We start from the raw sequence: 27,500 nt of genomic DNA on the forward strand, positions 1-27,500 counted from the left end.
TCAAATTATTTGAATTATAAAATGTCAGAAAGTAGGGAAAAGTTGAGTTGACAACACATTTTGAAGCAGTACAGTCTCACTTGAGAAACTGGATTCAGTAAATGGGCTTTTAGAATCAACAATTGAATAGTTGCAGATACATTTTGGGTGTGAACAGCTCTGTTTAACTCATTCAAGCATTAAAAGATATACAGATCTGTTATTCTGGAGAAAAGATGGTATCTACTATCGGCCAGTCCCCTTTAGTTGCTCAATCTAGGTTATTCTTTGATTTCAATCTAGGTTGTCCATACATCATACTGTTGATTAACTCAAAATCACCCAAAATGAATTATAAAAGTGACAGGCAAACAGGCGTGGCTTATATTTCCTTTCATAATAAGTGGAGTGTGTCAATGAAAAACAAATGAGCCAAGCCATGTGTTGCATGTTCACTTGGATTAAAAAGGTGGAAACAGTCTCTACAATATGATGTATTCACTGTGCAAAGTATGCTCATCATTTCCCTTCAATAATAAAAACAAAAGGTGCATATTTGGTTTTATAATAGTATATTTTTTGGTGGAAGGAAGACTGATCAGTGACTACGATATATATTTACTGAGAGAAAGAGTTGTGTGTCATTTCAGTTCAAAACCTCCCACAAGTGGTCCCATTGGTGCAAAACTATTATCAATGCATGCAGTGACCTCCTCTACCCTCAACATCTGCATCTGACCTTAAGTATATGAGCAAAAGCAGCGATAGCGAGGGGCTCTGAGGGATAGTGATGTTACTAATAACTTCAATCAACACTGGGTCAGGGAGATGAGCTCGCTTGGAAACACACCCCGCCAAATGTGGGGTGGGTTTAGCTCGTAATCCAGCTGTGTGATTTGTCCGATTTCACAGTAAAACCCCGCATTAATGTTAATCTCAGATTGTTACTCTTCGGGTGTGATCAGAAGGTGGCACACACACACACGCAGTCACAGATAGGCTGATGCTTTCACTCATTGAGAATGTAAAGGATTGATCCAACACACACTCACTGTGTGATGCGTGTCGTGCTACAGTCACACGATCACTTTGTCTATTACACGCAGCCCTAATGGAGCAGTTTACAGCTTTTACATTGGAGTTTATCATTGAACATCACACGCTTGCTAGGGACTTTAAATCACCTCCCACAAGTTAAAGCTCAAAAAGGTTACACAGTAGTCAAACACATTCCCCCACTCTTCATTTTGCTCCTACCTTTCTTTGGTTCCAAGTTTCACTCAGCTTTCTGTGGCCTCTGGGGGTTGTCTCTGAAGTCTTACTTCAAATTTGATGCTGAATTAAGCACATTGTGGGTAGGAAAGAAATGAAATAACATGCAGCTGGATGAGGGAGAACGTCCAAGATAGAGTTCCTCACATTCACAAAAAAAACAAACATATTATTATAACTCAAACTAATATTTTCTGAGATTCAAGCGCCAGAAATGAGTTGTCCCCCTGCTCTGGATTATTAGTCAAGTGCTAATTAGCAAACGTTAGTAAGCTAGCTAAGCATGCTAACGTGGATAGTATATAGAAGAGCATGCTAGCATACTGACGTTAGCATTTAGTAGAACCTCACAGAGAACCCCACTTTATTTTAAAGCCCTTTCCATGGATATTTAAACACGTAAAGTCAAAAACAACCATGTTAACTTGTTGATTTTGCCCTCAGGTGACTTTGAAGTTGTATTGAATGGATATAAGCGTCCAAAACAGTATTGGCCAGCCCTCACAATTAGCCTGGACAAAACAATGTTAGCTCTACAGTGGTTTAGCCTGCCTGGGGTGCGTGTGAGTTCATGCATGTGTGTTCAACAAATTGCAGGTCCAATTGCCGGAAAAGGTCTAATGCCTCCTGGCTGCATGTCTGTCCGTGAGGTTTATCTCCCCCACCGTCCACTTTTGGTGGAAGCAGATTAGTCAGAATCCAACAGCTGCTGTGGAATTGGTTGAAATTGTGCCACACAGCACTGTAATACAGTTACATAAATGTAACCAGTCAGAGGTAACGTTTAACTTGCATAAAGAGCCGGGCACTTGATCCACAGAGACGATGAATATAAAATAGGGTCCCCACTGGGCCTTTGTGCCGTTTCCCAGCCTGACTCGAGTGATGGAGAGCTTGGATTTTCATTTTCCAAATGACATTTAATAGCATACATAGCCTCTTTGTTCTGCTGGTGTTGCTCGCATAATTTCTGACAAGGCAGTTGTTGGTGGCTGGATAATGTTTCACTACTGCAGACACACAAGAAGCACACATGGGGGGATGAGAAGGCATATTTTAACTCCCTTCCAAATTCATTTCAGGCTTACATATCTTCAAACAGCTTGAGATGAAACCAGAGGGTTGTGACTCAGCAGACAGCTTTGTAGTGGGGGAGACTTGAAGACATTTTAGTTGTTACTTTTGGGAGTTTGTGTGCTTCAGAGAGAGTCTGGTAAAGGCTTTTTTTTATCATGAAAACATTACGTTTCAATGTGGAGTTAACCATTCTGACAAAGCCTGAAAGGGAATCTCTTTGTTTCATACCGGAAGGCTGGGTCCTTACTCAAACCATGCTTTTTCATTTCGTGTTCATTTGCACAGAAAGCCCATCAATTGAATGAATTCTACATCCAATCAGCCCCGAAAGACTTTAAATCTGAGCCTGAGCTGCCCTAGTTTGCGCAACATTTGGGGGAGACAGACTGCCTTGTCTATTTTAGCATGCCTCTAAAGCCCATTCAATATGTGGAGCGACAGCATTGGGAGATATGCTTACTTGGATCTGATTCACTGACTTGTAATCAGATTAATGTAGCTCTTCAGAGCTAAACTACACAACATTCACACAATAATGCAGAGTTGGCACTGGAAAGCAGTTTCTGATGCACAAGCGTAGGAAAGAAGCCCTTCCTCTCTCCCCATGTCTCCAGCCCTTTCTGCTTTTATTTGTTCTGCCTTTGAGGCTTAATAATGCAGCTGACCGTGTTATTTTGTTTGTTCTCTTTCACTCGAAGGTGCGTAGGCTGTGCGATGTAAAGTCAAGAGATGGCCGCGAGTGAAACGAATGGGGACAGAAAAAGTGAGGATAAAGGAAGAGGAGGAGGCGGACTACCTCAGTCGCCCTCGAACCTGAGTCGTGGACAATCCCCAGGGACCAAGAGGCATCTTCCTCGAGGGATTGTGATCCAGCTCACGGGGACAGAGGGAGAATGGGACAGTCTGGACGACAGTGAGCTCATCTTCTCCCTCGACCATGAAGACGACTACCCCTCCATATCTCTATCCAAAGTAAGGCAGCTTTCTGTCGAGGGTGACAGAAGGCTGCATTCCCAAGCTTTCCATGTCCCTCTTTCCCCCTCCTCTCCTGGCTCTCTGGGTAACATCTCATGCACCGGCAGCAGCTTCCTTTCCCCGGCTGTTTCCTCACCCACCCATAGACCCCTCGCAAAGTCTCTCTCGACGGAGCTGGATATCAAAGAAGGTGCTACCCTCAGACCCAAACCCTTTCTCAGCCTCGTGAAGTCGATATCCACTGAGATCTCCCGCTCGGAGCCGGAGGTGTCACAGTCAAAATCAGACTCCCGCTTGAACCTCCACCTGTGGAAGCAGTTCACCCAACCAAAAACCAGAAGCAATGGCGACTCCCGCACCGCCCCGCCGTCTCCTTGCGCTCACTCCCCAAGTGGAGAAGGGCGAGGGGGTTTCTTCAAGATGGAGTTGGAGGACACCAAGAGGAAGCTCTCGGAGGCCGTGCACGAGCCTCTGAGCAGCATGTTCAGTAAGATCATGAGAGAAGATAGCGCAAGTAGCCCCAAACACCAATCCAAAAACCAGGGGGCTCAGCAGGTCAGCTCCAGAAGTTTAGGGCGTGAAGGTAGCACGGACACAAATCTCTCCGAATCTCCTGTGAGGAGCACTAAGAGAACAGAAGCCGATGTATTGCCGGTGTTTGACTGGCCTTCTGTTAGGTCTCCTGGGAGAATCCACCGTATTCCCTGCCCTGTGCATCACAACAGACAACATCACGGGGATGAGGAACTGGAAATATGTACAGACGGAGATGTTATGCAAGTGTTAGCCGTGGAGACTCACAGGAAGGCGAGGAGATCCCCTACCGTTGAAGCACCCATGGTTAGCACTTCTTCTCTTTCTCAGCCCCATCCTCTCCCACGCATGACTTTGTTGGGCATCGCGTTGCTGTCCTATGGATACTTCATCCTGCCTCTCAGCCCGTACTTCTCCGGCCTGGCTCTGGGATTAGCGTTGGGCTTCTTGCTGGGACTGTTACTCATTAAGATGGGTTCCCCCAGGTCACGCTGCTCTGATCCTTCATTCAGACCAGCACAGACTCTGCTGGGAGAGGAGATCCTGACAGGTGGCAACGTCAGCACTGAACCTGACCCCCTCAAGGTAAATCTGAGGCATTGATGAGGGAAGGGTTACATTTTTATCTCACATCTAAAACTGACACATTCCTCAGCATGTCTTTTATAGATAACACATACTCATTATACTTTGAATGTCATATCTTTGTTCCACCTACCCCTTGTCTCTCAAAGGAATAGTTGGCATTTCGGGAATGATTACTATTCACTTTCTTGCCAAGTAGATTGACGTCACTCTCATGTCTGTCGTTAAATATGAAGCTACAGCCAGTTAGCTTAGCTTACAAAGACTAGGAAGGGGGGAAATTACTACAAACCTAAGTCTCTTTTCACATCATGCAGTCAATTTCCTGTTCAGGGGAATATTTCCTGCATGGATTCATGAGTGAATGGGAGTAGGGATCGAATTTAGGGGAGTCGGAACTGGCACTTTCCCACCTCTAGCCCTAGCTGTATTTCATGGAAATGTCAGCAGTAATACGCAAAGAGAAACACTGAAAGGGTCAAGTCCATTTTCATATGGATGCTAGCGAACCAATCACGAGACTCTGCTGATTTAACATATTTAAATCCATGACTTGTTCATAGCTTAGCCAATGCTCTCCCATGTCTTTCAAATGTGTTGCACATTATTTACATAACATCAGCTTTTGTCATGGTTCTGAAAATATGCATTCATGTACATCTTGCCTTCTTTTGTGTAGTTTTACAGTGATCGACCTCCATAGGTGTTGCATTACTGCCATAACTGGACTGTCTTTTCCCCCCCCAATCCAGCATTGCAAAGGCATATGTCAAAAGTGAAAGAGGCTTTTTTGAAAAACGTACTAGAGAACTTGTTATCTGTATATCCGTCCTAATTTGATCTGAAAGAAGAGTGTTAAGATGGCGTCCCACTTCAGCACCTTCTACTGACACAGAGGAAAGCTGGGGAAAGGGGCAGGCAACTACAAAAGATGTCCAGAATGCAATTAAAACCTTCGCTATAAAAACTGGCTGAGCTGCTGTGGTAATTGCGGTTCTCCTCCCGGCTGAGCTTGACACTGAAGGGGACAGTTACCAACCAGACACTGTCAGCTCCAGAGGCAATTAGTGGGGGATCCAGGCGAGAGGAAGCTGTAATTTGTCAGGGCGTGAGGCCGATTGGGGGTGAAGAGTCGTGGTGATGGTTGGAAATGGGGAGTTAAATGTCTCAGTGATGAGATATTTCCCCGTGTTTGGTCATTAGCACGTTGTTCGGTCTGACGGCTGCTGTTGGCACGTGAAAGAGCAAGCCCTAAGGTTTGTGAGGTGTCTGCTAATCAGGCGACAGACTGAGAACTGTCATGGTGTTTGATTGGCAGAGGGCAGAAGCTATCTATAAATGGAAAAACTGTTTAGCTATAAACAATATAAGGTGTATTAGTCAGTTAGAGCATTAAGAGGAAGCTCCTGAAGGGATGGAAGGACAGAATTCAGCTCACATGCAGCGATCCTAATAAACACTACACCGTTTTTCAGACTGTAAGGTTTTATCCTGAAGCTTCTTTTTAATGAATCACTTTAAAGCCCCCTACTATGCTTTTATGTCTATCAAAACTGTGGAGTTTTGTGCAAAGGATTGGAATTTATGTCATTATTTTGTCAAAAGTGATGTTTTGTGCTGAGGTTTAAGCAAGAAGATCCAAGCCAGAGTCGTGTTTGTACCCTAGCTTTGTACCATACTCATCATATTTAGTTAGCTTAGCTTAGCCTGAAGACTGAAAATTGACTCCAAAATAAACCTACCAGCATCTCTTCTTCAGCTCATTACCAACACATTCTTGTTGTTTATTTGCACAAAAACAAAAGAGTCTTGCATGCATGATTGCTAGAGTTTGTGAATAGCGAGGGAAGACATATTGCCTGGGAGGCTGAAACAAAAACATATTTTCATCACAAATTCTCTCTAGCTCTATGGATGGATAATCCTCTAATGCCTCTCTTCTGCCTTTTTTAACCAACACATTTTAGCTTTTTAAATAGTAATGTTGAAATCCCCAGGGACAATCTACCATATTTGAATGTTTTGACAGTCAGAGTTGCTGTAAACAATCACCACATCATCATCATTTGTTTATTACTCACTTGAAACCTTTGCATGGTGTTGATTATAATTAACCCATATTTCCTGCATTTGAAGGGCTGGATGAATGAAATACACGATTACGACCCAGAAACCTACCATCCGGCTCTGACTCACTCAGTGTTTGCTGCCCTGGAGGGCTCCTGTCTCCGTCTGGACTCCCCGCGTAACAACATCAGCCGCAGGGCCGTGTACGATGAGAGGGTCCACGAGGCCACCTTCGTCAAGTCACGCTCCTTTCAGCTTGCAAAAAGCAAAGTAAGATGACAAAGTAACTGCGTTATGGGAACATTTGTTCTGTGTCTGAGGTAGTTTTTTCCCCATTGAGATATGAAAAGTGCAGTAGTATTATGATGATGTTCTGTTATGTAGGTCAGGGCTGCACTAAGTCTAACTTTATGCAACGTTCACCCACTTAATGCATGCATCTGATTTTGACTTATTAATGCTTTGATGTTGGAGTGATGTTTATTTTAAGTGCCTGAAATAGCTAGTAAGGCCTGAGTGAAAATAAACAAAGATAGAGGAATTAAATTAGGAACTAGAAGGGAACTTTTTTTATTTGCATCCCCTCCTAAATGTAATTGGTCCTTCTTTGGCCCATGCTTCACCTTCACACCAAATTTCACAAAAATCTGGCCTGCTGATTTTCCGTAAAACTGCTCAAAGACAAACAAACTAAACTATTTTGCAGAGGTAATAAGCTTAGGCAAGAAACAGTCAAATTAACTTCTGATACATTGCTTACACTCATACTCAAAAAGGGGATATCTTAGCTCATTGTCCGATTAACATATGTAGTGTTGGCTCATTTCCCACTTAATTGAATCGTCAAGAGGCTAAATTTGGCTTTAGGCTGTGACGCGTTTTCAACCAGAAAGTCCAGGCTGAAGTTGAAAGGTTAAGGATAAACAAAATCAAACAAACGATACTAGGCTAGGACCGAACAGTGAACAGAAATCAGCACAAGCTCCCCCTCCATCATCCAACCCCCAGCATGCAACATGTGAGTGACCTATATATACAAAAAAAACACACACATGAGACAATTGAACTCAGGCTCAAAAGCATGTTGGCTCCTACATAAGTCTTTGCTTTGACACAACAAATCTCTGCCTCTGATCCTCAAAGGTATTCCTGCTGCCATCTGTTCTGGCTCGGAAGAGGATGTGGAACCCAAAGTATCCCATCTGCATCCAACTGGCCGCCGGAGCGAACTCCCAGGAGGATGAGGGAGGACGATGGGAGGAGAGCCTGGGAGAGGAGTCGGGAGCTGACCCTGGAAGTCCTCAACAAAGACCCTCCAAACCCGCCGGTGATATTCCCAGGACCCTTTACCTCTTCGGACGCACAGGAAGAGAGAAAGAAGAGTGGTTTCGTCACTTCCTGCAAGCGTCCACGGATACAGAGAGGGAAACAGAGAGGGAGCCTGGCAGATGTGAGTCCAGATCGGGTATGAGAAAATAATGCATTAGATAAGAGAGGGCTTCCAGATACGGCATCCATACAAATGCTTTATATATGTGGATTATGGATTACATGCTCCAATTCTTTGCATTTCAAAGCCAATCCCTTTTGAGCAGAGGTATCAGAAGAAAAACAACCATGATTTTATTGTATTTTGAAGAAAAATAATAAGGGGTGAAATGAAAAACTAATAAAGTTCTCGGTGAATGTGATAACCAGAGGCTGCCTCTTCTCTCCCAGGTGAGCCAGAGTTAGCACACAGTGTTTCCGCCAAAGGTAATGTCTCAAGCAGAGGCCCCAGCAGAATAGGCAGCAGTGACGAAGACGCCACCTTCACACCTCCAGCACCCAGCCTCCCTGCAGCTCCTGTCAGTCAGACATCCAGCAGCACCAGGGGCTTCTCTCTGCTAGACTACCACCGATACATGTTTCATCTCCTGGCCACAGAGGACTTCACCCCCCTCTCCAGTCCTGGAGCCAGCAGCAGTGCAGAACCGAGCCCCACCACCATCAAAGGGAATGTAAGTCATGCTAGCCGATACGATTAAGTGGAGCAAATGAAGTGAAGCTGTGGGGACATTCCTGAGCTGGACAGCGTAGTTGTTGTATTGCATCTGCTGAGAGTAAAGTGACACAGACAAATAGAAAACAACAAGTATAAAAGGGAATGTAAATCGTACTAAACCTGCACAACTCTTGTCCTTGCTAAGCTCTTACTCGGGTGTCTTTTTTTGCAGTGTACCTGTGATTCAGCAGAGCATCCTGGGACGAGCCAGACTGCGTGGGCTAACGCACTAATTGGTCGGATCTTCTGGGACTTCCTGCGAGAGAAGCACTGGGCCGACGTGGTTTCCTGCAAGATCCAGAAGAAGCTGAGCAAAATCAGAGTGCGAGCAGTTTTATACTTAAGTCAATGAGGCAATTAAAAGTGAACAGTATAATGTATATTTAAACTATGATGTGATGTTCTTTGCCAGCTGCCTTACTTTATGAATGAGCTGACTCTGACTGAGCTGGATATGGGATGCTCGATGCCGCAAATCACCGCTACCTCCAGACCAGAAGTCAACCACAGAGGTGAGTGTAAACAAATACTTAATATGCAAACACACAAATGCAGGAGATGAGTGAGGATGTTGCTCATATGATTACAGCTGAGTACTTCAGAGCATCAGATCAGACGCTCTTATCCCGTTGTAATCTCACGGAGCAAGAGAGCCATTACGCCATGACCTTCAGCATTTAGAGCATATTGGCTTGTGGATGCATGCGTGTTTGTATGCGTTTTCAAATCAGGGAAACTGGCAGTCAACACTCCCAATGATGAGTGGAAAGTGTGTCAGCATGCGACTACGTGTCCGACCTCTTGATGTTTGTCTCTCTGCTCCAATTCACTGTTACACAATCGCCCTCCAACAAATTATCCGCTCCCAAAGGGGATTTCAAATCTGTTGTAATTTGTTATACATTTAATTTCAGTGCACGATAATCACTGTACAAGCTGTTTAATCTGACCACTAAGCAGTGAGTGTGTGTGTCCAGATTCAGCTGTGTGTGTGTTTTGCCTTAATTTTGGTGGTCTGGTGTTGACCTCTTCTCGCTGATGCCTCCGCAGGCCTGTGGGTGGAGCTACAGCTGGTTTACACTGGCGCCCTGCAGATGACCCTGCAGACCAAGTTCAACCTGTCCAAGCTGGGTAAAGACGGTGGTGGTCAGGATGCAGACTGTACGTCGGAAACTAGTAGTCCACGGTCAGCACGATACCCACTCTAAACACACACACATATTCTTGTTTTCATCACTTTAGGGGACATTATATTGACTTACATTCATTTTTCTGGACACGTACCCTATACTTCCAAATCTTAAATGTACCTAAACCCGATCCTACCTAAATATAAACTAAGTCCTCACCATCAATGTAATAATTTAAAGTGGGGAGTACTGAGTAACTAGTGTCCCCACAACCTGAGTTAAACAAGCCTACACATGACTAACTTTCTACTTATATGTTTTTCTGAATAGTTTTAAACCAGATTTGTTGCATCCTACATGTTTCAGAATAACTTAAACCTCCTTTTGTGGATGCAAAATGTGTTTTTTGGTTTCACACGGGACACACACAGCAGTCTACTGGGTCATACAGTATGTCTATTAGTTACCCTCATCAATGGCAGTGTGTCCCCTTACAAAAAAAAGCAACTATTTTTATCGTCTTAAGGTGCATTTCTTCCGAATGCTGAGGTCAATTAGCAGAAGTCATAGCCAAAATAACAGCAAACCCTGTGTATTCATTCTCATCATTGCACAAACACAAATAAACACTTCCATGCATACCATAATCTTGTCCTCCATCCACCCGCTGCTAACTTGTCTCTGCCCGTGCATCCTCCCAGCTGCAGGCCAATCTTCAGCGTGTTGGCGGACAGTGATGAGGAGTCCTCCAGCGCTGGTTCCTCTGATGAGGAAGAGCTGCTTCTATCTGAGCCTCAGGGCCCAGTGGGGGACAAGGGATCCACACCAGCTGCTGATGGGTAAATGCTAAAATATAAATGAGTGAATTATGAGAGATAAACTACCTATATGTTTTCTCAGTATACAAGAGCTCAAATGACTTTTAGCAACTCAAAGATGTTGTTACGTTAATTAAAGAACATTTGACATCTACTGCTATTTCTGTGTGATTCATTATAAGATATTTTACAGAAACAGCTCATTAAAAATGGAGCACTTTCAGATGGCAACACCTCTAAGTGTTACTTCTATCCTTCTGTGTTGTGAATGCTCATTTTTCTAAAGCACAAAAATAAACAGCGCTGACATCACACTCCAGATGGCTGCTTTCTATTACAGTTACATTTCTCCTCACATTTTGACTTACACTAAACCTCCTCTTCCCTCCTCCCTTATAATCCCATCTTTACAGGACAGGGGGCGGAAAGACTGGGAGGAAGATTTTGAGATTTGTGGACAAAATCGCTAAATCCAAGTATTTCCAGAAGGCGACGGAGAACGAGTTCATTAAGAAGAAGTTTGAGGAGATGTCTAACACCCCGCTGCTGCTCACTGTGGAGGTTCAGGAGCTGTCAGGGACTCTGGTCGTCAACATCCCGCCACCCCCTACTGACCGGATATGGTAAAAACTGAGCCATTAGAGCTTCATACTGTATATGCTGGAAATAAGCGTTAACCTGGGTTTGGTTTTCCCGTCAACTGTGCAACTTTTCTCTCCCAAATCTTAGTTAAGCAAACTTTATTCCAACTAATCACACATTTTTTCTCATGTTTGGAGCATTAACAGTCAATACAACCCATTTAAACGACACATGTTGACTATATTTAAGATAGGAGGAACATATGTTGATGGTTTGTCAGACTGGTACATGTCAAAGTCAGGACTCTGTTTTTGGAAACCTTATGAAATGTTTGAATGGCAACAGATAATGACACCAGATGAGATATATTGAAATAAAAAAACACATAAATCAAAGTAGTTATCATCATTTGAAAGACCTTATTGAACCCTCCAGGTTTTGTGACAATTTGATGAAATAACCCCCAAATGTTTCCAGTCTGAGTCTTTATTTCACGTCGGTTTCTCAGCCAATTCCAGAGCAAATAGGCGAGTGTTCAGCAACATGTGGCGTTCGTGCCTGCTTGATGTGTGACTCACATTTCACACCTCATCTCCTGCCAACAGAATGTTTATTTTTTCTACTAAGCGTGTTTTAAGTGCTGCAACAGCATGACTCTTATCCTTCAATCAACACTGATCGTTATATTGACGTGTGCATTATATGACACACAGTACATCTTTATCACATTTTCGTGTCCTTCCTCATACTCCACCCTGTTGACCTTTTCACCTATGACTATTCTGCACATTTATGCACTTTTAACCACTTAGAAATGCACAGCTCTTCCACTTTAGAATTTATATACACTGCACATATTCAGTGTTTTCCATTGAGTATTTCTTGCACACTTTTTGTCTCATTTTTAGTCTTTTTTTTAACAAAACTTCATATGATATTTCTAAATTTGCTCTTATTTTACACGTTTTTTCTTTTACTGTGTTCATCTATGCACCTTTATCCAACAAAGCAAATTCCATGTGTATACCCACTTGGTAATACACTGTATTCTGATCCTGATGAGACTAAAATGTCGCTAAATCCATCAATTGATTATAGATTTCGTACTGATATGATTTCTTCATTAGGTACAGCTTCTGCGTTCCCCCAAAGCTGGACCTGCACGTCCGTCCCAAACTCGGGGAGAGGGAGGTGACTTTCTGCCATGTGACCGAGTGGATTGAAAAGAAACTGCAGGATGAGTTCCAGGTTAGAATGGCACCTATTATCTAAACTCCTGTCAGTTTTCTCAGCTTTGTCTCACACCACGATTTTCTTTTCTTCCAGAAAGTGTTTGTACTGCCAAATATGGACGACATATACGTACCCCTGATGCATTCTGGGGCGGACAGCCCTCGAGCCTCTCAGTCCCAGCGTTCCCACTGCTCCTCCACGGAGTCCATCGAGAGGATCCCGCCGGAGATCTCAGAGTCTGACTAGTGCCTCTTGTTAATGGTCGCATATTAGGGGCTTTATTCTGAGTGAAAGGGTCATGTTCCTCTCTCTGATGATTTGTATGTCTTCATGGGGTCATTATGGCCTTACAGTCATACATTTACAAGAATAAAGTTGGGTATTCTCTCAGATTAAAGTGGTACATTTCCAATTTCAATTTCAAATGTTTTGTTTTATTCTTGTCAAGGAACCAGATTGCTCTGCTGTGCTCAGTTAGATCAACCTCCTCACTCCACAGATTTGCTTTGAGTTAGATCATATTACATTACATAAGATCATACAGCAAGATGTGTTACAGCAGCATGTTTACAAGGCATATCACACCACATAAAGTGACACAATCAAATAGAGCACCTGTGTCCAGCAGTGGCTCAGTAAGTAGGGGCTTGGACTGGGAATCGTAGGGTCGCCGGTTCAATCCCCGAACAGACTTGAAATATGGAAAGTGGACTGCTACTTGGAGAGGTCCCAGTTCACCTCCTAGGCCCTGCTGTGGTGCCCTTGAGCAAGGCACCGGACACCTCCAATCCCCCCTCCCCATTGCTGCCCGGGCGCTGCACAATAGCTGCCCACTGCTCCTAGTACTAGGATGGGTTAAATGCAGAGGACCAATTTCACTGTGTGTGCTCTGCTGTGTGCATGTATGTGACTAATAAAGAGGGTTTCATCCTCCGATCTATCTGTGAAATACACAATATAAAGGAGGCGGAAAAAGAAATTGGGCCTAATTTGAAGAAAGCTAGATACTCTAATGTTGAATACCATTGTACATCGTCAGTAAAGCAATGTGATGTGATTTCTTGACAAGAAAAATATAATTCTCCAAATTGTTTTATTTAATTAACAACTTCATAATCTCAGAGAATATTTAAATATGTTTTTCATTTCAATTCATGACTTTAATTTGAAAGCTTCTCATTTATTTCTTGAATATTATCCCCCTTGCGGTCGTAGAGAGTTCACGTTGCAAATTGGATTCACATATTACCAGTGGGAACAGTGGGTCAATATAGAGTCAAATCTGGCTCTAAGGGCTTTAAAAGCTCTAAAACTGATTTATGTCTTGAGTTTTTGACCGTCTGATGTTCAGCGCTGCAGGTGTTTGTGTGACTCAAGGAGAATCTGGGGTTTGTTTGGAACAGATTCCTGTACAAACAAAGCACTACAAGTGATACCTTTTACAACTGTTTACATGTAAATGATCCCTATGAGATTATGTAAATATATGTATTTATTTGCTGCTTTGATTGTTTACAGCTGGATGTAATTTTGGATATGAATGATGGTCGTTATTAAATGAAACCTAAATAAAACTTTGGCCAGTTTTGATCTCCTCCCTGACACAGGCAATGAGAAACACAGTACATTTCCCCATTAGAGGATACTGGTAAGAGATGCTCATGAAACCAATGATGCAGAAGTGAAGATGGAAAGCAATGATCCCAACAGAGCATGGCCGGAAGACAACATGTTTCAGAATGCAAAGTCCGGATGCATAAAAAGAAATCACATGAGGGAGACGTGTGATAACGTGTGGGAGTGCGTGTGCACATGTCGCTCTGCAAGACTCCGTGGAGTCATTTGCAGGCACAAAAACAAGCGGAGTGTGTGTCATTTTCAGCTCAGGATGACACTACTCACTCCTACAGCTCAAAATGTTGTTTTGCTGCTCCAGTAATTCTTATATGAAGGACAACTAAAGTAGTTTGATTGAAGAAAAAAGTGTATAACTGTTCTGAGCAAGCCTCCTTAACCGGGTTTATAGTAGTACTATTGGACATGTTGAACATGTGTACTGAATATACAATGTAGAGTCCACAAGCAAACATAAGAGGGCAGCAGAGCACATCTTCATCCAGCATTCACATACCTTTACATCTATTATAGCAACGGTGGAATATATATGGAATATATATCAAGGTAATTTACTCAAGTATTGTACTCGATCCATACTTGAGGTACTTGTTTTGCATTCCCGTTAAGCGAAGACGTGTATATGAACTTTCCTCTGATTATGGACCTCAGATATTCCTTCTTTGCACCAAATGTAAATTAAATATACATTTGAATTGGATATATTGAACTTCTCCTTGTGAAATAATAAAAGAATGGCTTCTTATTGTTCTTTAAAAAGTGGGAATATTTGTAATAGTGATGCGTTCATTACTGCCTCACATAAATCTCAAGATTCTCCCTTAAGATTGCTGGGAACTGTATCACAAACACGCACACACACACGCGCGCGCCTGCACGTGCACACACACACACACACACACACACACACACACACACACACACACACACACACACAGTCATATCCCATAAAACTGCTTTGGGGATTTCACAGAGGGCCTCTTTTATCATCAACCGCACATTTCTGACTTGGTTTTCACCTCAGGCTTCCTCATGTCTACCTGTAAACACAATAAATCCATTCCTTGCGATGATGACTGTTCCGCCTCAAAGAAACGGAGGATTTACTGACTTAACGACTTAGTGATGATTAATGTCATATTCATTTTTTTCTCAAACATTGATTTATTAACATATCTTTGTTTGATTAAATCTCAAAACTGTGGTGGTGAAATACTACAATTTTCCTCAACTGCTGACTTAAAATGACACACAAAGCACCGTTATTGACACTCAAAGTGAACTAGAACAACCTTCTCCGCCTTACTCTTTTTGCGTAACACAACACACATTCCTCTGCATTTGACACACAAATCTAACACTCGCCATTTCACAAGTGTTTGCCTTTTCCCGGCTCATTTACAGTAAAGATTATCATCCAGACCTACTCTGTATCGGGTCGTATCTGTTGACTTTTGCTTTCATTTTGCACCGCACAGATTCAAATGAACTGGACTAGACTTGCCTTTCAAAAATGTCTTATGCGGCAATTGATCAAACACGGCTGTCAAGCGTACACACACAGTACATTTAACATGTAAGCACACGTAAGCACTTTAAACAAAAGGTTAGTGTGTGTGTGTGTGTGTGTGTGTGTGTGTGTGTGTGTGTTTTGCAGTGATTATTTACTATATTTAGATTGTAATGGTCTTACCTCAGTACTTGACCTCTGAATTGTACCATGTGACCTAGTATACCGTGACAAAATATAGATACTTTTTTAAATATATTGTCTTTAAAATGTTTAACTTTGCTACTGTGTGTGTGTGTGTGTGTGTGTGTGTGTGTGTGTGTGTGTGTGTGTGTGTGTGTGATTTGTGTGTAGTGTTTTCACCAAAATAAGCCCCGTTTGTTTGGCTTCAGCATTGGTAAAAGATTGTAAAGAATTCAGTTTCAGGTCAGAGAGTTTGACCGGTGCAACAGACATTACGTAACTCCTACAGACATTAAGTAACTCCCACAGACACACGTTTGATGGATGTTGTTGTCTTTGACAGATAAGCGTTCAAACGTATCACTCAGGCAAGCAAGGAATGCCAAAAACACTGTCCTACTGATGTGAACAACATTTCAACATTTCTTCTGTGTCAAATGTAATCTGTTGTCGTTTACATGCATTGAGTTAGATGATTAATTGCGACCCAGGGTTCAGGGGGAATTAGGTGACTGTGATTGCTCCACTGTGTCATAGTCTTCACTCATTGCACACTCTGTAGGCTAGATTTCCCTGCAGGGATTAAAAAAGGTACATCTTATCTTATCTTATTTTACCTTATCTTACATTCGTCTAACGCTTACAGCTGATATTCATTGTGTGACTTCTGAAATGAAATAAAAACAACCCTGTGACATTAGCCTGACTATATCAGCCTACGTACTTCCGCCCAATTTCATTTTGCTCCTGTCAGTGACACTGGGCAAGAATTCATTAGGTACGATTACAGGAACTCAGGATCCTATCGGTCTGATCAGCAAACAGGGGGAGGGGTTGAGAGCGATTACGTCGAAGTTGGTGCCGAGTTTGAATTGTAGTCTGTAGTTCAACAATGGCGACGGAGGAAGAGACGCCACTAGCTATCCGCTCGGTCGTTTCAACTCTTGAAGGAATTCTTCCTTTATTTCAAGTAACTGTTTTGAGTTACGAATTGACCCCTGAAACCTTAGGTTCACACTGACAACATCGACACATGTCGTTGACAGCCATTTTGACAGCCACGCTCGCATGTAGCGATTTGTCTACTACTGTGAAAGCGGAAGTAGGAAGCGTCACGTCAGCTGCCCTTCAGTGCATAACATACGTCATAACCAAACCTTAGTGATTGGTTAAGGGAACTCCAATGATGTTAAACTTCAGACACGTCTCCACCCATTACAGTAATCCAAATCCAATGACGCTGTTCCAGACTGTATGCTGGAGAGAAGCGAAGTCAAACAGGCTGGTATTACCAGGCTACTATGACATCACTGTGTGTAAGAGATTTAGCATCTGAGGAATGCGTGTGAACTTGCTTACAAACTTGCATGACAATGTCTTGATCCTTTTGTTATGCTCTATAAATCCATTCAAGCGTGACTATCAACAAAGAGAAGACACCCAAATAATGAGTGACATATGTATTTTGCAACTGATACATAACAAAGCTTGCAAGCAGATCTAAAACGCAGGCAAAATTCACACAATTCTAACAATGTAGGTGAGCTGAAGTCCACCTAAAATAGGCCTAGCTACGCGACTGGTGTGCTCCCTCACTCTCTTCCTCTGTGCCCCTCTCTATCTGTCACATATAGAAAATGAAAAAAATGTACAATAATTGACACACACACTCAAAGACACACCCTCCAATAGACACACACTCCGTCACACAGACAGACACACAGACCTCTGCTCAGCCAGATTTCTTGTAGATGTCACACACCATGATATTGACAGAAATCAGTATTAAGACCAGAGGCCAGTTATTGTCAGCCATTAAGATTGTGTGCACTGTGTCACACACACTCTCACTTCAAATAATGTGAAAACTACTTTTATATTACTGCATGTTGCTTCTTTGAAGTTGTCATTCATTGTCTTCAACAATCCTTTACACATCTGGCTTTTAAATAATATTTAAATGTTTGTATTGAAAACAAAGCCATGCCTAAGGTTGGTTCAAATACTGCTTCATGGCAGTTATTTATCCTCGCATGATAACTATCTCAACTTTTACCCTGTGACTGGCAGAAGCTCTGCTGACAGAGATGCACTTTCTCTCAATTTATTTCGATTCAGCAACTCTGGAGTCCTTCGGTGTCGGTGGCCAGCTTTCCGTGTGCAGGCCCTCTCACACACATCTACAACTGCAAAGTGTTACCGTTTTGATTTGACAAATTTGTATTGAGTTATTGCGGTTTTATCTGAGTTTTATTTTCGCCGTTCAGAAGCAGATCTCTCCCTTCACTAAAGCCCGCTTCCGGGACTGCAGGATCTGCGTTGTGATTGGCTAAAGCACTTCCGTGTCGAAAACTCTGTGTAACGATTGGCCTGGAACTTGTGTGTCGTTATCGATCAACGGTTCATCTTGTTTATGGCGTGAGAATAGTTTGGCTAGCGTGACAGCGTGAAATTGATAGTGAAAGCGCGTGTCACACCCAGATGCGCGGGAGTTGGCAACCATGGTAACATCAGTATGCTAACATGCTCACCATGATAACATCAGTATGCTAACATGCTCACAATGATAACATCAGTATGCTAACATGCTCACCATGATAACATCAGTATGCTAACATGCTCACCATGATAACATCAGTATGCTAACATTATCACAATGATAACATCAGTATGCTAACATGCTCACCATGATAACATCAGTATGCTAACATGCTCACCATGATAACATCAGTATGCTAACATGCTCACCATGATAACATCAGTATGCTAACATGCTCACCATGATAACATCAGTATGCTAACATGCTCACCATGATAACATCAGTATGCTAACATGCTCACCATGATAACATCAGTATGCTAACATGCTCACAATGATAACATCAGTATGCTAACATGCTCACCATGATAACATCAGTATGCTAACATGCTCACAATGATAACATCAGTATGCTAACATGCTCACCATGATAACATCAGTATGCTAACATGCTTAGATTGCTAACAAACTTTTACCATGTTCTTTGGTTCAGCGTGCCAGAATTAGCAAGTTAATGCTGAAGGGTTGGGGTTTTGCTCGTATTTGTCATAAAGACAAGTATTTGATGAACTGAAATGTTGTCCGGTTGATGGGGTTAATAGATTATTACTATTAAATATTAATATGTCAAGAATTCGGCACAAAAACTTACATTAAAGCAGAAATACTTGATGCTTAAAGGACATTAATACTGTATGTGTGCATTCTGTTGCTTATCATATGGAAACACACTGATTCACATTTGTATATTTGGTTTTGTGCAGCATGTATATGGAAATCAGTCAGCAACACAGTGGAGCCCTGCAGACATGCCAAATTAGCATCTGAGTCTTATCTAGTTTCACTTTCACCGTCTCTTATCATGTCTGAATGAAAGAGATCTTATCGCCGTCCTCTATTGCCTAAGGTCTCTCTGCCCCTCCAAAATGTGTGTAATGATAATTCACATTGATACAACAACATAATGAAAGCACGGCACACCCAAATACTCGGGTGTTTCTGGTATTGCAGCATGTCCCGTAAGCGACAGGGCAGGACCTCTGACCTCTCTCAAGAAGGCTGTCTCCAGTTCAGGGTAAGATCAATTGTGTAAACATTTCTTGTCTGGAGGAAATTTCTATGAAAGCTTGTCAATATCCTGGTGTCAGACCCTTGTATGATGACTTCACTTGCAGACTTTCTATTTTCTTTTAAAGATAAAAGCATTTGAAAAAAGCATCTATGCATGTTGATTCCATAAATCAATGATCTGCTCTCCAAAAGGTATTCAACTCTGCATACTGTGGTTGATGTTGATGACTGTAAGAATGTTTTAACGACAATAACCTCCTTGCAGTTTCGATCTTAGCTATGAATCAGGTGTATGGTTTGTATTCTTTACCTAATCTGACATGATTGGCACCTTGTTGTGCGTCTCTATATTAGTGGATCTGTGATTCTATGTCAGAGGTTCCTATTTTAAGCCTAAGAAAACATCAGTGGGGATGTATTTCATGGGAGCTGCTCTCTCCCATCCAATTCACCACTGGTATGCATCACAACCAGTCTTTCCAGTAGTTCCTCCCCTCTTCATTAACATCATTCTTCAGTCCAAATCTTTCTTGTTGTGCTCATGTATTTAGCATCTCTTGAAAAGCGTCTCTCCTGGTTAGTTACATTTGGATGCGCTCTCTGACTCAGACCTGACTTTCAGCACCATTGTAAAATCTTGCTCACTGCAATTTGATATTTGAAAGGTTGAGACTATTAAATCCCCTAGTTTTGTCTAGCGTTCTGTACATGTCACTGAGACAGAAAAAGAATGCACTTCAAACGGGTTAAACATTTAATTTAAATACACTTTAGATAAATAGATGAACCGCATTTGCTCACAGATCATTTCACATTTTTATTTTTTACCTTAAAAATCTCAGGGAGGTTTATAATCTGCTTTAAAGGAGCCCTTCTTTTATTATTTCAAGCTTTTATCAGGTGCTTTTTCATGTGTTGAGAGTATTTTTCACCAATATTTTGTATTTTTATTGTTGCTATCTGAAGTTGACACCTTGAAACACAAGATGAAAAAAGCTTATTTTACTTATTATTATTATAACTTATGGCTATTAATCCCCATCAATACACACTCTTATGTTTGCATTCATCAAACAGGGACACCTTTTTACTTTAGAGGATATTTTATTTTATTGACGTGTTAATGTGACATTTACAGAGGTTAAAATGCAGCACATGCTACATTATACACACAAGGACATCAGAACACATATTCCTTCTTTAAACCAAAACAGAAATGAAATAAGAACATGACAGGACACTTTAAATCAGTCCCTGTTTACAATACAGTATATAAGATAGTCAAATATAACATAGTAAACATTATTGCATTACTTTTTTTCTGTGAATGAAATAGTAAATAGTGCTCAAAGTGCTTAATAGTTTCATGATTGACTGTAAACAAAACTTAAAGAATGATACTTAAAACAGTTTAATGTAAATAATGACGTTTTTCAGTTCAAACACACCACTTTAATTTACCTTAAGTGGCTTCAAAGCTAAAGAAAATAATACAAGTTCAATACATTTCCTTCATCTCTTTTAGAGGCTTCACTGAAGCTACATTTTTTTTGTTAATATGATTATTATTATACTTAGTGATATATTCAAACCTCACATTTCTTGTCATGCTCTTATGGTGAATATGTTACATGCATACTGAATAAATCTAAGGATTGTGACTCCCTAGCGTCCATGGATGGACTCCGGCTGACTCTGGAGCCGGGTTTTGGTGGACAGAGCTGCCTTGCGGGTCATGGTGGTGCAGCGGGTCATGATCTCCTCTGTTTTGGGTCTAGGAGGCACCTTGGGAGCAGCCGATGTCCCAGAAACATTGGAGCTTGCAGAGGCAGAGCTCGCGGTGCTGCTGTCTGAGCCACGTCTGTCGGGGATGCTGAGATCGATGTTGCTGTCCCTTGGCTGAGGTGATGCCAAAGGACTTCCTGTGTCTCCTAAATTGGAGGTGGATTCGCCGCTGGAGGACAAGTCGGAGAAGCTGGTCTCGGTGCTCGTGTTGCTCATGCTGCGTTCACGGGCATCATCTGCATCCCTCTCCATCTGCGTCCGGGTCTCAGAGAGGACATCCAGGGATCGGGACTTGTGGAGACGCTCTCTGAACTGATCTGCAGTATCACTTCGCAGACCGGTTCCATCGCTGTCGCTGGATCGACGAGGAGCCGGAGCCTCCCTGCTGCTCGCCAGGTTCAGGCTGGAGCTGTAAATCTTCCTCTGCAGGTTATAGAGGCCGGCCCGCGGATTGTTGTAGGGTTGCAGGTTCATGGAGGGGATGTAACCTGCCTTGCCATTGAATCTGGAGAGAGGATTGCAAAATAAAGAGAATTGATTACAACTTTTGCAAACTATAATAACATCCTTTGATCAATTTTAGGGAATTTATTTAGCATTTATTTATCTAGTTGTACAAAGGCACCTTTCAAAACTACCTTACTGACTCTATACACAGAGAAAAGGAAAGAAAAACATTCATGAACCACACCCTCTTTAAATGCGCTTCTTATTCCTATTCTCCATTGTTTGTAGTGCAGACAGATAAGGTTTGCATACCTGATGAGCCACCAGCCATCGTCAGACTTCCTCAGCACCTCCACCACGGAGCCGATGGGCACAGACACTTCGTCGTGCTTGGTCGTTGTGTAACTCCTCACAGCACAGTACAGGTTGCCTAAAGGTCACAAACCAGACAACAAGCTCAGTAATGCTGCTGATTCTTTGTTAAAACTAGGCTTCATATTATACAAATTGTGCAACTTATGCATTGATTGGCATTTGACTGTTGAGTTTTATTCACAAAGATTTAAAAAAGTTATTAGTCAGGCTTGTTGAAAGACAACATTTCTTTCTACATGCATTCCTGTACATTATAATTTCACTGTGAATCAAAATGACACACACCTGCATGCAGGAATCCAGTGTCGACCTCATCCTCTCCGTCCAATAGCTGCAGGTAGGGAGCAGGAAACCAAGCCAGAACCTTTGAATCGTTCTCCACCAGCCACCAACCTGGAGAGGAAATAAAACATACCTTAAGCATAACAGAAATACTGAAAGAGTAGCTCAAGTTTGTTTTACTGATTAACAGTAAGCATCTGCATGAAAGCTGAGGCACCGACCTGCAGGATCTTTGATCAGCACGTCCAGCTTCTCGTCCACAACGACCTTAAACGGACGATTCTTGGTGTCCTTTGTCTCATAGGCAGCCACGCAGCAGTAAGTCTGGGTGACAAACGGGTGAGTGACGTTGCCTCTAGGCTGGTGAGAAACTTCACCTCCTCCTCCACCATCGGGCAGATCATCAGACATCAGGATCATGATGCTGTGTGAGGGACAAATCAGTCATTTAATAATCAACAACTCTTTCAAACTCTCTTATAATTGTATCTGAAACACTGGTATGAGAAACCGACCTGTTCCTGGTGAAGTCTGGCTGCAGGTCATGGTCTTTTGGCATGAAGAACTGAGTCACCTCTGAGCACCGTGTCACGCTTCGATCGCACTTCAGCAGTTTCTCGCAGTAGCTCTCAAGGAACTTCATGCGTTGGACGGACCGCTTGGATCCTTTTTTCTGGCTGCTCCTCCTGGCCTGCCCTGCAGAGGAGAGGAGAGGAACAGGTTTAAGGGTTAATACCAGACTGGAAATTAAGCAGCGACCAATCTGTTAATGTGTTCACTGATTCAAGAAGGAGACAGTCAAAGGAAAGGAAAAGCCCTAAAGATTATCCCCAGAGTGGCTGAGAAAAAAGGTGAATAATTATATTTCGTACAGCATTTCTTGGGAAAATGTAATATCCATGGACTAAGTTAAAACTGAAAAACCCATAAAACATTAGACAATACCTCAAATGAGAAACGAGCTACATGTTTGCAGTGTTATTAAATGCTTGTGCTTGGCTTTTCCTCTAATTATTGGCTGCAAATACACAATTTCTGTGTAACGAGACCATTCAAATAGACCTTTAGCACACATTTCTTACCTCTGAATTTGGGGATCATTCTGTCATTTTTCCTAAAAGGGTTCATGAGAGGGAATCTCTTTTTCAGCTGCCTCTGTTTGAAAGAATAAAACACATTTTTAGTCTTTATTATTCCACAAAATAAACACCAATCTAAGAACAGGTGTAATGTTTTTGGGGACTCACATGAAATTTCCTGAACTCCTGGAAGGACCTGTAAACTATAACTTCAGTCTCGTCAGACCACAGCACAGAAATCATGAACATCTGTGGAGAAATAAACACAATTAAGGATGATGGACGGACGAGATTTTTAACACAAATACAGAAAATCACTTCTATAACTCTTCAAATAAATCACACCTGTTGTGTTAACTCACCTTGAGTTTCGGTGTGTCCCTGTGCACGGCTCCTATAATGCGAGCACTGATTGCAATGCGTTGATCCCCGGCCATTGTGCGCAAGTGTGTGTCTCAGCTCCCAGGATGAACAGCTGCTTTATTGACCATCAGCCTGCAGGTGAGCTCTTGTTGTGCTGGATCACATTGTGCAGCTGTAGATATACACACACATAACGGAGGCGGAGTCAGAGTGAGAAACACCTAGGGCATAGAGAAAAAGGATGGATACACACAGAGGCGGGGACAGGCAGGAACTGCAACTTCTCCGATGAGCAATCCTGAAATCCTGCAAGAAAATCACCCAGGGCTGTAATGACAAGAAAAACTGCTTGCACATTTCCTCAAAGAAAAACCCCAGGTGTTGCAGGTCATTGTTTGCTCATGTCCAGATTAACAATAACATTCTTCTGCCTCATAGTCAACAATTATGATCAATATGTTCCTTGTTTGATTACAAAGAGGTAGAAGAAGTTCTCATTTATTTACTTACTTCAGTAAAAGTAGCATTACTTCAGTATATAAAAAATACTCACAGGTAAAAGTCTCAAACTTAAGTAAAAGTAAAACAGTTTTAGCTTCAAAAAATACTTTTACCTAAAGTCAAAGTATTTTTATGCAGGGTCATTTAAGCACTTCTTTATAATTGTATTCACATTGTTTTTTAATGAATGTGTTTATCACTTCAATGTAGCACGGGGTTAAAGTTGGGGTTTATTTGAGATACATTTTATACTATTGGGTTGTTTAACCGACAGCAATATATAATAATCAATAATAATGTTGATTTATATTTGTATTAATAATATAATAGTAGTTACTAAATCTGTGAAATAAACACATCACAATGTAGTGGAGTAAAAGTATTAGGTAGCATAATGTGAAAATACTCAAGTAAAGTACAAGTACCTACATTTTTTACAAAAATACTTGAGTCAATGTACTTCTTTCAATTCTGCCACATCGAGCTAGCGTATCAACAAAGATTATTTTGTGGTATATGTTTCAAAAATGCCCTTTCTGGACAGAGTAGGCTAACAGTAAGCTCATTTATAGATTGATATTGTTCCCCTAATATTAAGCTAACATGCAGCTATGACGTTCGCCCAGCTTAGCATTAGCAACGACAAAGGGAGAAACTGTGAGCCGGGCATCCTTATGTGACTCACTACACTACAATACATTGTTCTGCGGCTTGAAGGTGCGTTCATTTGGATAAAGAGGATTTTTGGTAACATAGGTCATCATGTCTTACAAGACACAGGTATTTATGTACTTGTAATTATCGGCTGCTCAGCTAATTGCTGCTAAAAGTTTTACTTTGGACCTGCATTGCTGCTCCAGGGTGTGAATAAGGTCAAAAGGGATTTACGCCCCAGGGACGAAGCACAAAAAATATACATCTGGAACATCCATTCACCAGAAATGACTGTTGGTAGCCTAATCTAGATAGAATCGGAGGATGAAACCCTAATCTCACACAATTACCAAATGAGAGTGTGTATATTTAACAGGAATAATGTGGTAGTGGTATCATTCACCCTGTATGGGATTGTTTCACAACATACCATTAACAATTTAATGTAATTTCTGTCCAGAATAATGTCTGCAGTACAACATCAGCTGATGCAAAAAGGAAATGAGTGGATCTCTATCTTGACAACCAATATTTCGACCACTTTTTTTGCAGGCTATTAACAACCAGAGCCATTTTAACTGCTATACCTGCCCGGATGCACTCTTTATGATAGTGCCTCTGTGATAACATCTTGTTTACGTTAAAGGACACCATTTTGCAATACCATATAATGGATGGAATCCTGCATTATTGTATTACAAGAAACTCTATTGAGAAAAACTCATGCATTTTTCGGATGGCTTGTTTATAGTCGGAAGTCAGTCTCAGGCTTGCTGCTGGCAAAACAGGGCCCAGCATTTAAACCCCTTGTTGAAACAAGATTAAAAAGCCCATTAGCAAGTTTCACAGGCACCGCTAGACAAATTATTTTATCTTTAAACAGAGATAAGTTAGCTTTTCCCAATCTTAAAACTACGCGTAGCTAACAGTCTCCCTGCTGTAGCTTGACATTAACAGATAAGAGGTATTTATCTTGGCAAGTCAGAACATTAGGGTAATTCCCAAAATGTCAACGATTCCTTCATTTGGCCAAACATGTTATTACATTCTCAAGAATTTATAACATCAGCTGCTCTCCTTCAATCGCTTCCTGGCTTCTCCTGCATCCTCAACTCCCAGTTTTTTTACACGTGCAATAATTTCACACATGTCACCTGGCAGCAATATCCCTTATCAGGAGCAAGTGTGGAGAGCTGTGTGCGTTTGTTGAGACTGACCAAATATGTAAGTGTATGCATGTGAGTGTGTGTGTGTGTGTGTGTGTGTGTGTGTGTGTGTGTGTGTGTGTGTGTGTGTGTGTGTGTGTGTGTGTGTGTGTGTGTGTGTGTGTGTGTGTGTGCGTGGCGGGGAAGTTTGAGGGTGAAGAAAGCAGGTGTTTCTTCAAAGTGAGGATTGCATGAGAAGTCCGGAGTCGAAGGGTGTTATCCCGAGCTCTCATCGGACTGACGTGGGTGTAGAGTCTTTGTCTGAAGAGATGCCAGGACTTTATCACACACACACACACACACACACACACACACACACACACACACACACACACACACACACACACACACACACACACACACACACACACAGAGCATTATAATGTTAAAGGTCAGGACTGTCCAGCTTTGTGTATAATTCAAGGAGATGCCGACACCTGTGTGAAAGCCACATGAGGTTTCCCACAGTTGAGGATCGTGATTTGGATTTTAAAGGCCATATGTTGAAACAGAACTCTAGTGTCTTAATAACAGTAACTAAATCCAACTATCTCTATGTCATACATTCACACAGTTGACAGCAGAATAAAAGAAAATATGTTAAACTAAGTGTGAGGGGAGATGTGTCGTCTCCAAATGAACACCCATGGCATGATAATAATCTTTGCTATGCTTCTGACTATAATTGAAGGTGTGTGAACATCAGGTGGGACATGGCGTGTTTCCATACAAATGTACATAAAGTGAGCTTTTGAAAAGTCGAATAAGAGAAATGAAATGCAAACACGGTTCAATATCAACACAATTCAAATAAATAATTCATAAACTGTTCAAAGGTACAACTATTATGTATACTATTAAGTATTATGTGAATTAACAGCTACAGTAAACCTCTTGTTTCAAACCAGCTGTGGTGAGCAATGAAATCATTTGGCACAGTTGGGATCTGATCAGTAAGTAATATTTATGTGTGTGAGGATAGATCAGATACTGTACTATGTAAGTAGAGCAGCATCTAGTTATTAGAAATCTGTAAATGTGCATAAAAATAACCATTTCCTTCCAAAACAATCTGTCATGATAAACTCCAACTAAGAACAATGATTAGTAGTTTAGAAAAAGATGGAAAAAGTCGATTCTAATACGTTTGAATGTTATTATGCAATGATAACTATATTGTAATTTCTCACTTTTAATAAAAGGAGGTCTAGTTTTTGGGGAATAGGGATTAAAATGTATTAGTTTTTCCATGCAATTGGTTGTATTTCATTATAAAGAAACAGACAAATCGACAGACCTTTCTTGCATAATTCTGAAACCACAGGACCAGATGTAAACAAGACTTGTTTGTGTGCATTCCTCAGGTTATCAACACAGGGCGGATAGTTTCAGGATAGGATCAGTTTCAATTACAGTGGTTCTCTGTGCCATCAGCTGTGTATAAATGCTCCATCTGTCATAAAGACCTTCACTTCTCCTGTTTAAAAAAATGAAACCACAGCTTTTAACAAGATTCTCCACTGAGCATCATTTTTGTTTGATTTAGACTGGCTACACAATCCCTTCTTTGTTTGG

General features: G+C 41.6%; 2 protein-coding genes across 3 annotated transcripts in view; one reads left to right on the forward strand and one right to left on the reverse strand.

The window, feature by feature from the left end:
* The window catches only part of tex2l (testis expressed 2, like), a 14,360-nt gene extending 534 nt beyond the window's left edge, over positions 1-13,826 (forward strand). The window contains exons 2-12 of one of the 2 annotated variants that reach the window (XM_063892539.1): positions 3,027-4,422; positions 6,559-6,759; positions 7,633-7,954; positions 8,209-8,489; positions 8,706-8,855; positions 8,946-9,045; positions 9,584-9,719; positions 10,365-10,502; positions 10,895-11,104; positions 12,191-12,311; positions 12,390-13,826. In XM_063892539.1, the coding sequence (XP_063748609.1) occupies positions 3,058-4,422; positions 6,559-6,759; positions 7,633-7,954; positions 8,209-8,489; positions 8,706-8,855; positions 8,946-9,045; positions 9,584-9,719; positions 10,365-10,502; positions 10,895-11,104; positions 12,191-12,311; positions 12,390-12,542 (3,177 nt within the window). In that variant the 5' untranslated portion in view covers positions 3,027-3,057 and the 3' untranslated portion in view covers positions 12,543-13,826. The remainder of the gene's footprint in view (positions 1-3,026; positions 4,423-6,558; positions 6,760-7,632; positions 7,955-8,208; positions 8,490-8,705; positions 8,856-8,945; positions 9,046-9,583; positions 9,720-10,364; positions 10,503-10,894; positions 11,105-12,190; positions 12,312-12,389) is intronic. The other variant, XM_063892540.1, reaches the window with a different exon arrangement.
* Positions 13,827-20,318: 6,492 nt separating this feature from the next.
* noxo1b (NADPH oxidase organizer 1b) lies at positions 20,319-23,731 on the reverse strand. Its single transcript, XM_063892980.1, has 8 exons — positions 23,565-23,731; positions 23,371-23,451; positions 23,206-23,278; positions 22,639-22,819; positions 22,345-22,547; positions 22,127-22,234; positions 21,779-21,896; positions 20,319-21,524 (listed from the first exon to the last, which is right to left on the reverse strand). Exons 1-8 carry the CDS (start codon positions 23,637-23,639, stop codon positions 20,900-20,902), a joined length of 1,464 nt encoding a protein of 487 aa, XP_063749050.1. The 5' UTR covers positions 23,640-23,731; the 3' UTR covers positions 20,319-20,899.
* Positions 23,732-27,500: the final 3,769 nt, after the last annotated feature.

Source organism: Eleginops maclovinus, chromosome 10 (genome assembly GCF_036324505.1).
Source record: "Eleginops maclovinus isolate JMC-PN-2008 ecotype Puerto Natales chromosome 10, JC_Emac_rtc_rv5, whole genome shotgun sequence".
NCBI classification, from domain to species: domain Eukaryota; kingdom Metazoa; phylum Chordata; class Actinopteri; order Perciformes; family Eleginopidae; genus Eleginops; species Eleginops maclovinus.

Bases quoted from the DNA above. Each gene is read 5' to 3' on its own strand.
- noxo1b (XM_063892980.1), bottom strand. From the start codon at position 23,639: ATGGCCGGGGATCAACGCATTGCAATCAGTGCTCGCATTATAGGAGCC. The intron at 23,279-23,370 runs GTGAGTCCCCAA...TCTTTCAAACAG, and splicing joins AGGAGTTCAGGAAATTTCAT to AGGCAGCTGAAAAAGAGATT. The intron at 21,525-21,778 runs GTATGCAAACCT...TCCTCTCTCCAG, and splicing joins GATGGCTGGTGGCTCATCAG to ATTCAATGGCAAGGCAGGTT.